Source organism: Solanum verrucosum, unplaced genomic scaffold, assembly GCF_900185275.1.
Source record: "Solanum verrucosum unplaced genomic scaffold, falcon-dt-bn FXZP01000029.1, whole genome shotgun sequence".
Taxonomy (NCBI): domain Eukaryota; kingdom Viridiplantae; phylum Streptophyta; class Magnoliopsida; order Solanales; family Solanaceae; genus Solanum; species Solanum verrucosum.
In genome coordinates, this window is record NW_026020357.1 from 607953 (window position 1) to 621491 (window position 13539).

The 13539-nt window shown below is 32.4% G+C and overlaps 1 protein-coding gene across 3 annotated transcripts; it reads left to right on the top strand.

The window, feature by feature from the left end:
* Window positions 1-8759: 8759 nt before the first annotated feature.
* LOC125837721 (probable E3 ubiquitin-protein ligase XERICO) lies at window positions 8760-11900 on the top strand. 3 transcript variants are annotated; one of them, XM_049516798.1, is made up of 3 exons: window positions 8760-8887; window positions 10421-10483; window positions 11122-11900. In XM_049516798.1, the coding sequence occupies exon 3, from the start codon at window positions 11135-11137 to the stop codon at window positions 11591-11593; it is 459 nt and encodes a 152-aa protein (XP_049372755.1). In that variant the 5' UTR covers window positions 8760-8887; window positions 10421-10483; window positions 11122-11134; the 3' UTR covers window positions 11594-11900. The 3 variants fall into 3 exon arrangements, with proteins under 3 accessions (XP_049372755.1, XP_049372756.1, XP_049372757.1); XM_049516799.1 differs by having other exon boundaries at window positions 8819-9009; XM_049516800.1 differs by lacking the exon at window positions 8760-8887 and adding an exon at window positions 9046-9133.
* The last annotated feature ends 1639 nt before the right edge of the window (window positions 11901-13539 follow it).

The following is a 13539-nucleotide window of genomic DNA, read 5'->3' on the forward strand; positions in this document are numbered from 1 at the left end:
AAAGTTACAGAAGTTCTTGATGCCACATTTTGTAAGAGTCTTGAGAAAATATTGAAAAAAAAACAGTGAAGTTATGAACATTAACATTACAATGTCAGCATTACAATACATCTACATGTGTTACATTTACATACTCTTCCAATAAATTGATGTTATATTTGAAATTTTTTATATCATATTTAAGATTATGCATTGTTTCCATGTATCAATAAGTCAAAAGAAGCTCATTTACTCTTTTATCTGTTGAAATTATGCATTATATTTGTTCATAGGCGTCTACTTAATTTTTCTTCCATCCTCTCTCTATATATTATTACTATATAGAAACGTGAAGAGATAGACGACCAATGGCAAAATGGTAATTAATGTATGAGATAGTGGCAAATTATATATAATCAATTTCTTGTTTTTGACTTTTATTCCCACACATTCAGCATAGTTCTAGAAGCTCTCATATCACCTCTTTTAGATAGTTTCCAGAATAGTCTTCAATTTGGCAAGCCTATTTCCAATTTCTTAAACTCATGCATAATCGCAATTATATTATTATTCAAGGGTAAATGATAAACACTATGTCGGCTTCTAGATCATTCGTTCATATTCATCTCTTGTGTCAGTGTTCCTTCAAGTTTTTTCCCACGGTTCAATTAACTTTCAAAAATTTGAAGGAACTTATTAAAGAGGACATCAAAATTTCAACAAAAAAAATTGAAACCTGGGTTGGCTTATTACGATTTTTTTCTAATTCTGAACCAAAATTCCAATTTCGTTGACATTTCTTCTGTCATCGATTCAGCTATAAACATTAACATGGAGATTTGAATGGTTATCACCAGCTTAATCTGTGTAATAAATTGTTATTATCACCAAGTCAGACCCAAGCTCCAACAATGGTGAGTTTCAAAGCTTTCTACCAAAAAGTTTTTCGATTCCGTAGGTAAATTTCAAATTTCAACTTCAAAAGACGACACCAAACAATTTTCAGCTACCAATTTCTCCTTTAGAGATTCTAACAGAGTGTCGAAATGCCTACCGACATGAAGCTTCTCAGTTTAGTTTCTAATGATTAACTTTCTAAGGTACACTTATTTAGCTATGTTTAAATTAGATGCACTTACTGTTCTTTTAAGAACCTAATAACAGTATAAGTGAAGTAACTCAAAGTTGATTAGTTTTCCTACATTGACAATCGATAATTCATGTATATATTAGAGTGAAGCCAAGAACAATCCAGGGTTAGCTGTAAATATCACAATAGAGCAAAGTTGTTAGCTGTAAGTATGACAATGGTAATTATCTATGACTGATATTTTAGTTAACAACCTATTTCCTTTCCAACTACACTGCTTGAGCTTCCATTTGGTAATTGCCAGCTGCTTTTACTAAGCTTTTGTTTACTGTTTGTGCGAGTTGGGAATCTACAAAAATATCTTTCTTCAATAGCAGATTGTCTTTATGGATAGAAAAGGAGATTGAGAAATTAATGATATTGCAAGTAAAATGAAGTTGAAAAGGATGATTTATTTACAGTCAGACCAATATTTTGAAAAAACAAATCGATGACCAAAGACAAACCAAATGAGACCCGTTAACTGTTGAATTTGGAACTATGTAACAATTGTGATTGATATACATAAATGTTATTATTTGATTTCGGTAGCTTAACTCTCGAGTCTGTCTATCAACAGACGATGTGCAGTTGACCATCTATAAGTAGGGGTAACATTGTGCACACATTACCCTTCGATTGAACAAAAAGACTCTTTCCTTTTTGTTCATTAGCATACAAGCACTTTGGTCAATCCAGCAAAGGATCACTTGATGGGATATCTCTTGCAGCAGCAAGGGAAGTTGTTTGACTATCCACAGAGAGACTAGCATAATGTGTGTGAAATATGTAGGACTAAGCAGTCTTTGCACATATAAAGAAGGAGCCTACTTCGGATATAATGAAATGTGAATGCTAGGATTGTCAACACACTTTCTCAACTGTAAGAGACTACAATTTCCTAAATGTAGATAAAGTTTCATTTCATTTAAAAAACAGTTTCTTTTGTGAAACTAGAAATCCATATCGCAAGTTCATTACAAGTTCGAGGAGAAATGCTTGTATAGCTAGCAACAGTTTTTGACCTTAACCAAAGATACCATTGTATCAGGTTGTTGCCAAGAATAGATAGAATGGTTAATTGATAGTGATGAACTTTTGTATGAATAGCATGAAAGATACTGATATAAATAAAATAAATTAACATGCTAATCGAACTTCCTTGGAATCATTTCCTAACCGATAGCTATATGAATAATAAAAATATTAGTTGACATTCTCTTATACCTCAGTTTATCAACAACTGAAAGAAAAATAATAATTAAAAGCATAGATAAAGATAGTTTATTCAGAAAAAGTTGAACCATTTTCTCTTTGATTCACTAGCAATGACTAAGAATATTGTTTTGATGGTCAGGTCCAGCAAAAACTATATGTTCTGTTTCTGTTCTTCCGCAGTCATATCATCTAGACCTCTTGCGCATTCTCCAAGATCCAGGCTTACTCTGGTTAGTGTTGGTTGAATTTTTGAAGTTCTTGCCTAATAATATCTATTGGTGTAGATACATGTGTTGTATAGATGTAAATCTCTATTCCTATACTGATCATTTGGAAGAAATTTTGGTGTATTTGATGCGAGAGAATAGGAAACAGTTGACAAGAGATATCAGAGGTTTTTCAGCGAGGAGTGTAGGAGTGTGTGACAGGTCCACTTGAGTTTAGATCCAGCGAAAACGGTGAAAATATGTGTTAGATGTTGTATTTGATAGTGTTGGCCTTCTTCAATGAAGGAAAGAGTTCACAACAAAGGACTATAGTAATGTGGCAAAGCCTTGACGCCAACAGGTTCTTGAACCTTCTTCACAGGTCGGTTCTTTGTTGCTTTCTTTATTGCTCCTCTTCGTCGTGAATTTAATTTCTCCAATTTTGGGTCTCACAAGTATGCTTAAAATAGAAGAGTTTAACCTTGCTCCAATTTGTTGTGTAGACTACTTTTAACACTCCAATACTCCACATATTTAGGTAATACACAGAGGAGAGGTGAGTTAACTGTGAAAGAATTTTTGGATATAGTTTGTCTGAAGGATTGTTTACTTGCTTTGTTTGTGTGGATTACATGGTGTAGAATATTTTTCAATGTTTCTTCCTAAAAAAGTATAGGAAGAGGAAGTTATGTTGGATGATCAAATAGCCAACAAATAAAGACTATAGAGAGGATATTAATGAATGAATTTAATTTGTCTTATGTTATCTGTTTTTTATATAAATTGATTTCGTCTTTAAAATATTATCTCAATGGTGAAGGAAAAGAGAGATATTAACATGGATGCACTTTTAAGAATGCAGAAACCCATGAAACAAATAACATGAAAGATGGGTGCGATAATGTACTTAAAGTAGAAAGGTCATAGAAATTATATCAGTTTACCATTGAAAAAAAATGTTTTAATGAGAAATGAAAACATGAAACCTTGCAAATGTTCAGTTGATAAAACTAATCAAATCACAAAGATAAAGAACAGTCAACTTTCACAAAGATAAAGAACAGTCAATTTTGTTCATACATTTCAACTTAGTTGAAATTTGTCATTATTATGTTCAAGGGGCAGCAATTATTGAAACTTTTGATACACTTTAGATACTCCAATATAGATTTTTTCAAATGATATTTGAAAAGATCCATCAAATGAGTAACTGATGCAACAAAGATTTTTGATAATACGTCCAAAATAACTAAATAGTTTTTCTTTGATGCTCTACAACTCGAAGCTAATTATTTTACTTCTCCCAATTTGATTTTATTATTTTAATTAGTTGAGTTGTATTTTGTTAGTTGAGTTGATAATAAGGGTTAATGTATGGATTCATGTGCTCCATACTTGCTATTTGAATTTGATCCACAACCAACATGGCCTCATCTCAATGATATCATTAGCAAGTATAGCAACTAATTGCATTCAACTTAACAGTGACAGATTATCTCGTAAGGGTCATTAGAATAGGATCGAGATATTGCCAGTGTATTTTGTTTTACATGATTTTGAAGTCACCAATAGATATTACCGTCCAGGCCACAAGAGATGCCCTTTGATGTGAAGACTCATACTTCCACAAATATGACACATTTTTTTGTTCCACGAATTGGTGGTAAGGTTAGCTTACATTCTACCCTTCTCATACCTCACTGATCGGATTTCACTGAATATGTTGTTATCCTCCTCATCTTCTGAAGAGTCTGGAGGAGCTGAATGAATTTTCATGTGCGCTGTAGACAGATCTTTTGCCATTGTATTATCCAAGAAGTGAAATTGGCCCAAATGCATGTGTCCAATCAAATACATGTATTGATAGTATATGGGCAAGTGTTTTTGCTTCTTGAGCGTCTCTTGCCTATTTTTATATTCATCGAATTGAATTATTTTGTTATAAGAATAATGGTGTACATATTGGTTCATCTTTTTTTATGGGAGTTGTACATATCTTAGAATTTCTTATCTAAGAAGCATTGCGTTCATAAAAATTTAATTTGATTACTTTAGAGGTAATATACAAGTAAAGAAATCAACAAAACTCTACGCTAGAATATGAATGTTGCTTCTACAAAATAATAATTATTTTTAAAAAAAAAAATCTTTAATTGAACACGTTGGGCCATGCAGAGCACGACTTCCCTCATCTAGTATATAGAGAGAGATGGACCCTTGTATGGTGGACTCTTTAATATATATATATATATATAGATAGATAGATCCTTGTATGTGCCTGAGTTTGCATTATGAGTCATTTTACTCAATATTTTACCAACTGAACCGTTAAATTTAGTAAAACACAATATATCAAACTCTTTTGACTATTGACCAGATTTATGTGGCATTAAGATGGCTGAGTTGGCGAGAGAGTTTCTTGATCATCAGAGGGGTCTCTGTTATTTCACTTTAAATGTATACAAGTACAAGGGTATATATAATGGACCCTTGTATGTGCCTGAGTTTGTATTATGGGTCATTTTACCTGAACCGTTAAATTCAGTAAAACACAATATATCAAACTCTTTTTATCATTGACCAGATTTATGTGGCATTAAGATGGCTAAGTTGGGGAGAGACTGTCTTGATCGTCAGAGGGGTCTCTGTTATTTCACTTTAAATGTATACAAGTACAAGGGTATATATAATGGACCCTTGTATGTGCCTAAGTTTGTATTATGGGTCATTTTACTTAACATTTTACCAACTGAACCGTTAAATTCAGTGAAACACAATATATCAAACTCTTTTGACCATTGACCAGACTTATGTGGCATTAAGATGGCTGAGTTGGCGAGAGAGTGTCTTGAGGGTCTCTGTTATTTCACTTTAAACGTATACAAGTACAAGGGTGTATATATATAATATGGATCCTTGTATGTGCCTGAGTTTGCATTATGGGTCATTTTACTCAACCATTGACCAGACTTATGTGGCATTAAGATGGCTGAGTTGGCGAGAGAGTGTCTTGATAGTTAGAGGGGTCTCTGTAATTTCACTTTAAACGTATACAAGTACAAGGGTCAATTAGATCATTTAGCCTTTTAATTATTACTAACTTATCAAGAAAATAAAATTTCTAGTTTTATAGAAAAAATTTAAATCGTTAAATTTTAAATTAATGCTTTAAAAGTGAAATTACAAAGAAATTATGTTATGTTTGTGGCTCAACGATCCATTGATCTTTGCACGAAATTTTTTAAATAGTCCCTATATTACTTGGAAATTTGTTTGGACCACATCTTAAAAAGTCTAACATTAGGATTTTTTTCGCAGCCTATAATTTTTCATTGAAATATAATAAAGAGAAAAAGGACAAATATACTCCAGAACTATCGTAAATGATATGCAGATATCCTTTAGGATTTTTTTTGCAGCCTATAATTTTTCATTGAAATATAATAAAGGGAAAAGGAACAAATATACTCCAAAACTATCGTAAATGATATGCAGATATTCTCCGTCATACTTTTGGGACATTGGTGCCTTTGCCGTCCAAAAACTAGAGCATATATACCTTTTATACTAATGGATATACGCGTGTCATAATCTTATCCACCGATCCGACATTTATTAAATATCGGATGGATGGATAAGATTGTGTCACGTGTCCTATTTAGTCTTCCGTTAGAGTGAATGACATATATGCTCTAGTTTTTAGAAGGCAGGGGCACCAATGTCCCAAAAGTATGACGGAGGATATCTTAATACCATTTACGATAGTTCAGGGGTATATTTGTCATTTTTTCCTATAATAAAAGTTGTTGATTGGTCGGGGGGTTTTCTTTCTCTTAAAGTTATGTATTGAGGAGCCTAAATATAAATTTTCGGATGATTTATTTTAATTTTTGAGGTATTTTTGGATGAATCCTCGGTATTTTGTATAATAGTGTATAAAATTATATATTATTGTATATGAATTTATAAGTACCACTTACAATTTTATGCAATATTTTAAATTGAGTATATAATATTATATATCAAATTATAAAATTAATTTATTAAAATTTTGTATATTAGTGTATGTTGAATGTTATTATTGTATACTAAATTAAGTTTTGGGCTAAAGATATGTAATATAAGTTTTGGGCTAAAGATTTGCAATACTTCTTCGGTCTCATATTAGATGGGTGTCTTATTAAAAATATTTGTCTTATATTACTTGATCACTTACTAAGAGCTTGTTTGGCATTGTTGCTAAAAACTGCTTATTTTTAGAAGTGTTTTTTTTTAAAATACCTTTTCAGAAAAGCACGTTTAAAAAAAACAATTTGTAATTGACAAATTCATTTGAAAAGTGCTTTTGATAAGCAATTTGTGTTTGACTTATTTTTTTTAGAAAGTGTTTTTGAGAGTCAAATTATAAAAAAGGGCAAGTATCAATGTTAATTAATTAAAATGTGCATATTCAGATTTTCAATCAATATTATACATAGATAAATATTGATGAAAACTATTGAAAAGATGAATCTTTTTGTTATTTGTTACATATTTTTTTGGATTCAATCTTAGCAATTATCCTTTTTTTGTTATAAATAATAATATAAAAATATAAATAAAAAAATTATCATATAAAAATAAAAAATTAAAAAGAAATTTTTTGGATGAAAATTAACCAAACTTATGAGATATGTTAATTAATTAATAAGAGATATATTGATAAATATGTATATATATGTAAAGGATATTTTAGTCTTAAAGAAATAATTTTCTGCTTTTACTTCTGATTTTTTTAAAAAACAGAAATTTTTAGATTCTTCCCAACAACAGAAAAACTGCAATGCTTCTCTTTAAAAGCAGTTTTAAGATTTGTCAAACAATTAATTTTTCAAAAAAAAATGTATTTTTCTTTTTTTTTTAAAAAGCACTTCTGTCTCCCAACACCAATGTCAAACATGTTCTAAATCAAGATAGAATTAATTTATTTATTTTCACTTTACCCCTACAATTAATATGACCTTTGGAAGTTTAAACAAATTTTAAAGATTAAATTTTTTCTTTTTTCAAGAGGTTAATTAATATGAACAAAGGGTAAAATAGTAAATTTGATCAATCTATTAATGATTTCTAATGTGTAAAATAAAAAGGGATAATTATGAAGAATAGCAAACATTTAGCCTATATTAGGTACTATAACTACAGTTTAAAAAAATTGTAATTCGCGGCTACAGTTTCCTCAATTCTTAATATTCGCTTGATTGTATAATTTGCATGATTGTATAAATTCAGAATTTGTATAATTCGGTTACTGATTGTATAAATCCAGAATTTATATGATTCAGTTACTGATGGTATAAATCCAAAATTTCTATAATTAGGTTACTGATGGTATAAATCCAGAATTTGTATAATTCAATTACTGATGGTATAAATCCAAAATTTGTATAATTCGATTACTCATTGTATAAATCCAGAATTTGTATATTCTTATCCTAGCTATTTGTATACGATTTATGAACAATTCATAATAAATTACCTTGTTTGTAAATTGGCAAGCGAAATATACAAAGTTCTGAAAAATTCTTAAACGTACAAACAAAAATTGTATAATTTACAATGTTTGTATCGCAAGCGAAATATATAAATCACACTCCATTTGTATATACTTACACTGTTTGCATATTTGCAAGCAAAATATATAAATCGGCAAGCGAAATATACAAGCCGCTGCCTCCATAATAAACAGAACTATAGCTATGAAGCACAATTATCAAAACTATAGTTATACAGACTACAGCCTTATTATATCTATTATATTTGCTATTTCTGAAATTTTCTCAAATAAAAACTGTCCATCTAATATGGGCGGAGGGAGTACAAGTTTTGGGGTATCTTTTTGCAACGTAAGCTCCTAATTGTCTTTTTCTGGAATTTATATATTTAATGACAAAGCTTAATTCAAATGCCGATAAATTGAAATCTTAAAAAAATTGAAAGGGACGCAATAAAGATGGATGGTTTAAATCAACTTTATAATATAAAGAAATGTTACTGTCAATTGCAAAGGCAAATTTATGTCACCTTTACCATGAAAAGGACGGTTTCAAAAGATGTTCCAATAATTGAAAAGATTGAGCAAAATACAAACTGTAATTTTGTGGTGGGACCAAAAGAGAGAGTTTGATCAATCACTACCTTGTTTTGCTTTGTTTTGTTGTTTTTATAAATATAAGAAAAGAAGGGTCTTTGGAGGTTCATAGGACATGGTCAATCTTTACATTTCTTGTCCTATGATATGAATTTTCACCTCAATCATCAATAACAATCTTCAACTTGTTCAAATTCTACTTCTTTTACCTCCACCTTCAAGAAAGTAAGTACCCTTTATTTCTTTCTTCTTTATCTTTGCAAAATTCTTGGCTTTTTGCTTTTCTCTCTCTTTTTTGGTTATAGGAAACAAAAGTTTGCTTCTTCTTTATGGGGTGTTGATAAAAAGTGAGTCTGATCTGTACTTAGATCTCAATTTTTCAAGAAATATAATATTAGTGTATTTTCTGCTTCTGTTCTTGATTTCTCCTTATTGCTTTGGGTACTTGAGGACTTTATCTTGAATCTGAAGGTTTTGTTTGGATGTTTTACTGCATATATATACATATATAGATTGTTGTTGGTGATCTAAATTTTTCATCTTGAATCTTTATATCCATTTGTAGAAAGCTTAGGGTTATAGTTAGAGAGTTTAGGGGTTAGGTTATATACTTTACTAAATTTATATTTTGGGTTTGAAGTTGTATAATTTTGCATTGGAGATTAGGGTTTAGGATGGAAACCCAAAGAAGGGCTAGAAATAGGAAAGCGGCACCTTAACTTAATAGCTCGATTTCTTGTTCCTGAGCGGAAGGTACGCTCATACATCGCTATTTCTTAATCCTTGCGTCTAGGGATAATGAGTCGGTTGGCTCTTAGAATATAGCCTCTCTCGGGGTTAGCGGGCGAACTAAGGATTTCGTGCTTGCAAGGAAGTGTGCAAGTGGGTGAACGCATCACCAGTTATTTTGTCAAGTTTTATAGCATTTACGGTTAATAGGAGGTTGCTTGGATGGTAAGTATTTTTCACCTCCAATCCTGAGATTGTGAGTTCAAGTTATCGAGAGAGCAAAATAGTGGGAGCTCCTAGGGAGGAGTAAAAAAAAGAGCATTTATCTTCACATGTTTTTTCTGGAACAGCAAAGTGGAGAGAGGATGAGTAGAAATAACAATTTTTGCTTTATTTTTTTGGTAACCTCTTTTTTTTTGGTTGCAAGAAAGTAAATTTGGCTACTTTCTTAGAGAAAGGTTAGTAGTATGGGCTACTTCAGTTCTTGAGAAAGGTTAGTAGTATGGGCTACTTCAGTTCTTGAATACTTAAATCTTGATTGCTAAATGGCACAAAATTGAACTGAAATGACCGAGAATCTTTCGGAAATAGCCTCTCTACCTTATCAAAGGTAGGGGTAAGGTCTGTGAATACTCTATCCTCCTCAGACCTTACTAGTGGAATTACACCTGAACTGATAGGACAGAAGATGGGGATTCTGGTTAATGGGACTTCTTCCATTTGTTTAGATGTGGCTCCAATTTTCATTTCTAAACTAGAAATAAATATGCATTCCTAAGTTTCTCACCTGCTCTGTTGTAATGCTTCAATCATCTCTAGATGTTACATTGATGTGTATACTATAAATTCTTAGCTAAGAGGAATCAATCTAATCTGCTTCTGTTGGAGTTTACATCATGCATCTATTGGTTTGGTCACTGGTGTAAACACCCCGTGTGGGTAAGTGTTTACCATATCATAATTTGTGGACTCACTGTTGTGATCTGCTTCAACGTTTCTTTACAATACCTGATTTCTATTTCTATGCAGATCCAGTGCATTGAGTTCTTCCAAAAGTTTGGCTTGAAGAGAAATTCCTCACCTCTACACTAGGTAAATTTTTGTATCACTACTAGTCTGATTCTCAGTAGATGTTATTTGGTCATTGACCTGATGTTTCTGTTAAGTTCGAGTACTTACGTTATGTCAAACGTTAATGTATAGTGCTATGAAATGCTTCATGCTTCACAGAAATACACATAAAGAATAACACAAATAACAGTAAAAATGGCTGCTTTGATGCTTTGAAAATGGTGACTCTTAACCGTTTCTCTTCAAAATGACCAATGATCAACCTCTATTTGCATTATTTTGCCTTCTGTACTATCAAAGAAGTATGGACAGGGATGGAACTTTGTTGCTAAACTTGAAACGTCTACTGATGCTACTTCCTCTGAGCAATCTGTTTAATCTTTTTTCTACTTGAGGTCCGAAAGGAAACTAAACCAATTGAGGCCCTTCCAGAATGTGTCAAGTTAGGAAAATCGTTGTGAAAAGTAACTTACGGCAAAAATTTTGGAATTATTGTTTTATTATACCTATATGAAGATGGATTGTAATGCTGCTTTTGCTGAAAGAAAATGTGGGACTTGATTTTAGACCATCAGAGTCTCTTTGCTTGGTAACTTATTATATCTTCTTTGAAGTCCTGTATGACGTTCCAAATTGTCGACATTTCTTTCATTATCCAGGTTCCTATTCATAATGGGACTCTCACCATATACGACTCCGGCAGATGCAGGAGTGTTCTGTGTGATTCTGGTTAATACAGCCATATCCATCTCTATTGTCAAGGGAATGGTTCGATCTATCCTTCATGTGATTGGCATCAACTTTGCATCATGGGAAGAATATTCTATTGAAGGCCCCTTGGACCCATTTGAGTGTCGTGGGAGCCCCTCGGGATCATACATGGAGGAGTTCCGAAGCAGAACCCCTGCTGTTCGTTACGATTCATTGTGTATATCTAATCACCCTACACAAGAATGCCCGGTATGTCTGGCAGATTTCAACCATGACGCGGAGATAAACCACCTCTCATGTGGCCATGTTTTTCATAAGCTCTGTCTCGAGAAATGGCTAAAGAATTGGAATGTCACCTGCCCTCTCTGCAGGAATTACATTATGCCTAAAGAAGGTGAGGAAGATACTTGTCCGATGTGAATTTTGTAGTTTGTCAGGCTACTCCTTCTGTTTGAGATGTTCTGATGTACAGCTTAGTTGGGTAAAAGTTTTATAGATGACTGCCTGATCGTTGAGACGGCATAATTCTGTAATCTTTTATGCTGTAATACTCTGCGTCCTATCATAGTGACGGGTCTCTTTGTTGCGACCAAGAATCCATACATTGCTGTACATATGTTATGAAATTGCCACTTCCTGATGTTTTCCATCTTCTGGCTTAGCTAGCAACCTTATAAGGGAACATTTTAATGCTTGATTGATATGGTGAAATGTCACATATTCCTAATAGATCTTTTGCATTGTTTGAAAATTATATGGCCAAGGCACAGGAGGTTTGAGTTTCCTGTGAAATAGATCTCTCTTAAATCCCTGCTCATTCAATGTTTAGTTCAACCCTTGCTATGGAGAAAATTCTGTTGGGAGCGCCACCTACAGTGCGTGATCTGGATTTAGTTGGAGCTCCAATGTGGGCATCCAATGTGTTCATCTTATTTTCTGTGTGTGCTGCTAAAGTCCTTGAATAAGAGGAAAAGGATGGGAAGATAGAGAAAAGAAAAACACTGAGATCCAGTGTTAATAGAGGAAGTTAAAAGTGAAAATATAACAGAGGGGGTATTGTTGCAATTAAACTGAAGAGTGAAATTTTACTTTTTTCAAACTAACAACAATAACATACTTGGTGGAAGTTATTGGTGGAAAGAGGGTAGCAGATCTTACTTCTATATGTGGAGGTAAAGAGATTATTTTCAGAGGACATTCGGGGTGAGTACAACAAATCAAAGTAGATATGAAAAGGAAAAAATGACCGTAAAGAAGGCATAACAACTAATTAAAGGAAACGATAACAACAACAATTCACTATCTACTAATCTTATGCCCTATTTGTGACCACCACTCCTTCTTAAGGTTATGTTTTCGATGATTCAAGTTGTGTCATGTCCTGTCTAATCACATCTCTCACATACCTTTTCAATCTACCTCTACATTTGCTTGTACACACTATATCCAACCTCTTGCACCTTCTCACGATGCGCTTCTCCACTTCATATGTTCTAACCATCTCAATCTGACTTTCCTTATTTTATCCACCACGGAAGTCACTCCCATCTTGTCGAGGATATCCTCATTCTTGATCTTATCGCCCCTAATATGCCCACACATTCATCTAAGATTTGATATTATTATATTTCTACTTCATAAGTATAAATTTCTTGTTTTAATCTTCAATTTCTTACCTACACAATCTAAAGAAATATTAAATAGACAGGATACATATTATCAATTGAAAAGGAAGAGGATTAAAAGAGTTGAGCCAATATGGAAACAGAGACAGTAGCTTTCTTGAAAGCCCTGAGATATTGTAGAATGCATAATGTTTTCCTTCAAACTGTCCAAGGAACATTATGCATCAAGTGTGAAAAATGTCTTGGAAAATAGCTAGGAGGGTTGAGGAAATCAAAGAAGTTCAATCCATAACATAAAACTGTTGATATCTTGTTGTAAACTAAAAAAATAAAATGAAAGTACTGCTAATGCAAGGAGAAGCAAAGCTTCACCAATTACATTTTTATTATTTTAAAATTTTCTAAATTACTATTACAAACTTGAAAAAAAATAGTGGAGTTAAACGAGGCGAGGTGGGGTAGATTGAAAAATAAAAAAAATATTAGACGGAGAATGGAAAGACTATGATAGAGCAAGGGTTCAACCCCTACCCCAACCCCTCCTATTGTCATCCCTACGACGTAGGGAAGTCATTAGATATACAACAAAATTAAAATTACTTCCGTTAGTCCAATATAAATAAATTGTTGGAGGATGTCATACCCCTTAAGGAAGATATTTCAAAAATTACTATGTTAGTTCTTCCTGTTGAGAATATCATTAATTAATAAAAGTGTATTCTCTCTAACAGCTTAAGCTTT

Coding starts and splice junctions, on each gene's coding strand:
- LOC125837721 (XM_049516798.1), top strand. CDS start 11,135: ATGGGACTCTCACCATATACGACTCCGGCAGATGCAGGAGTGTTCTGT.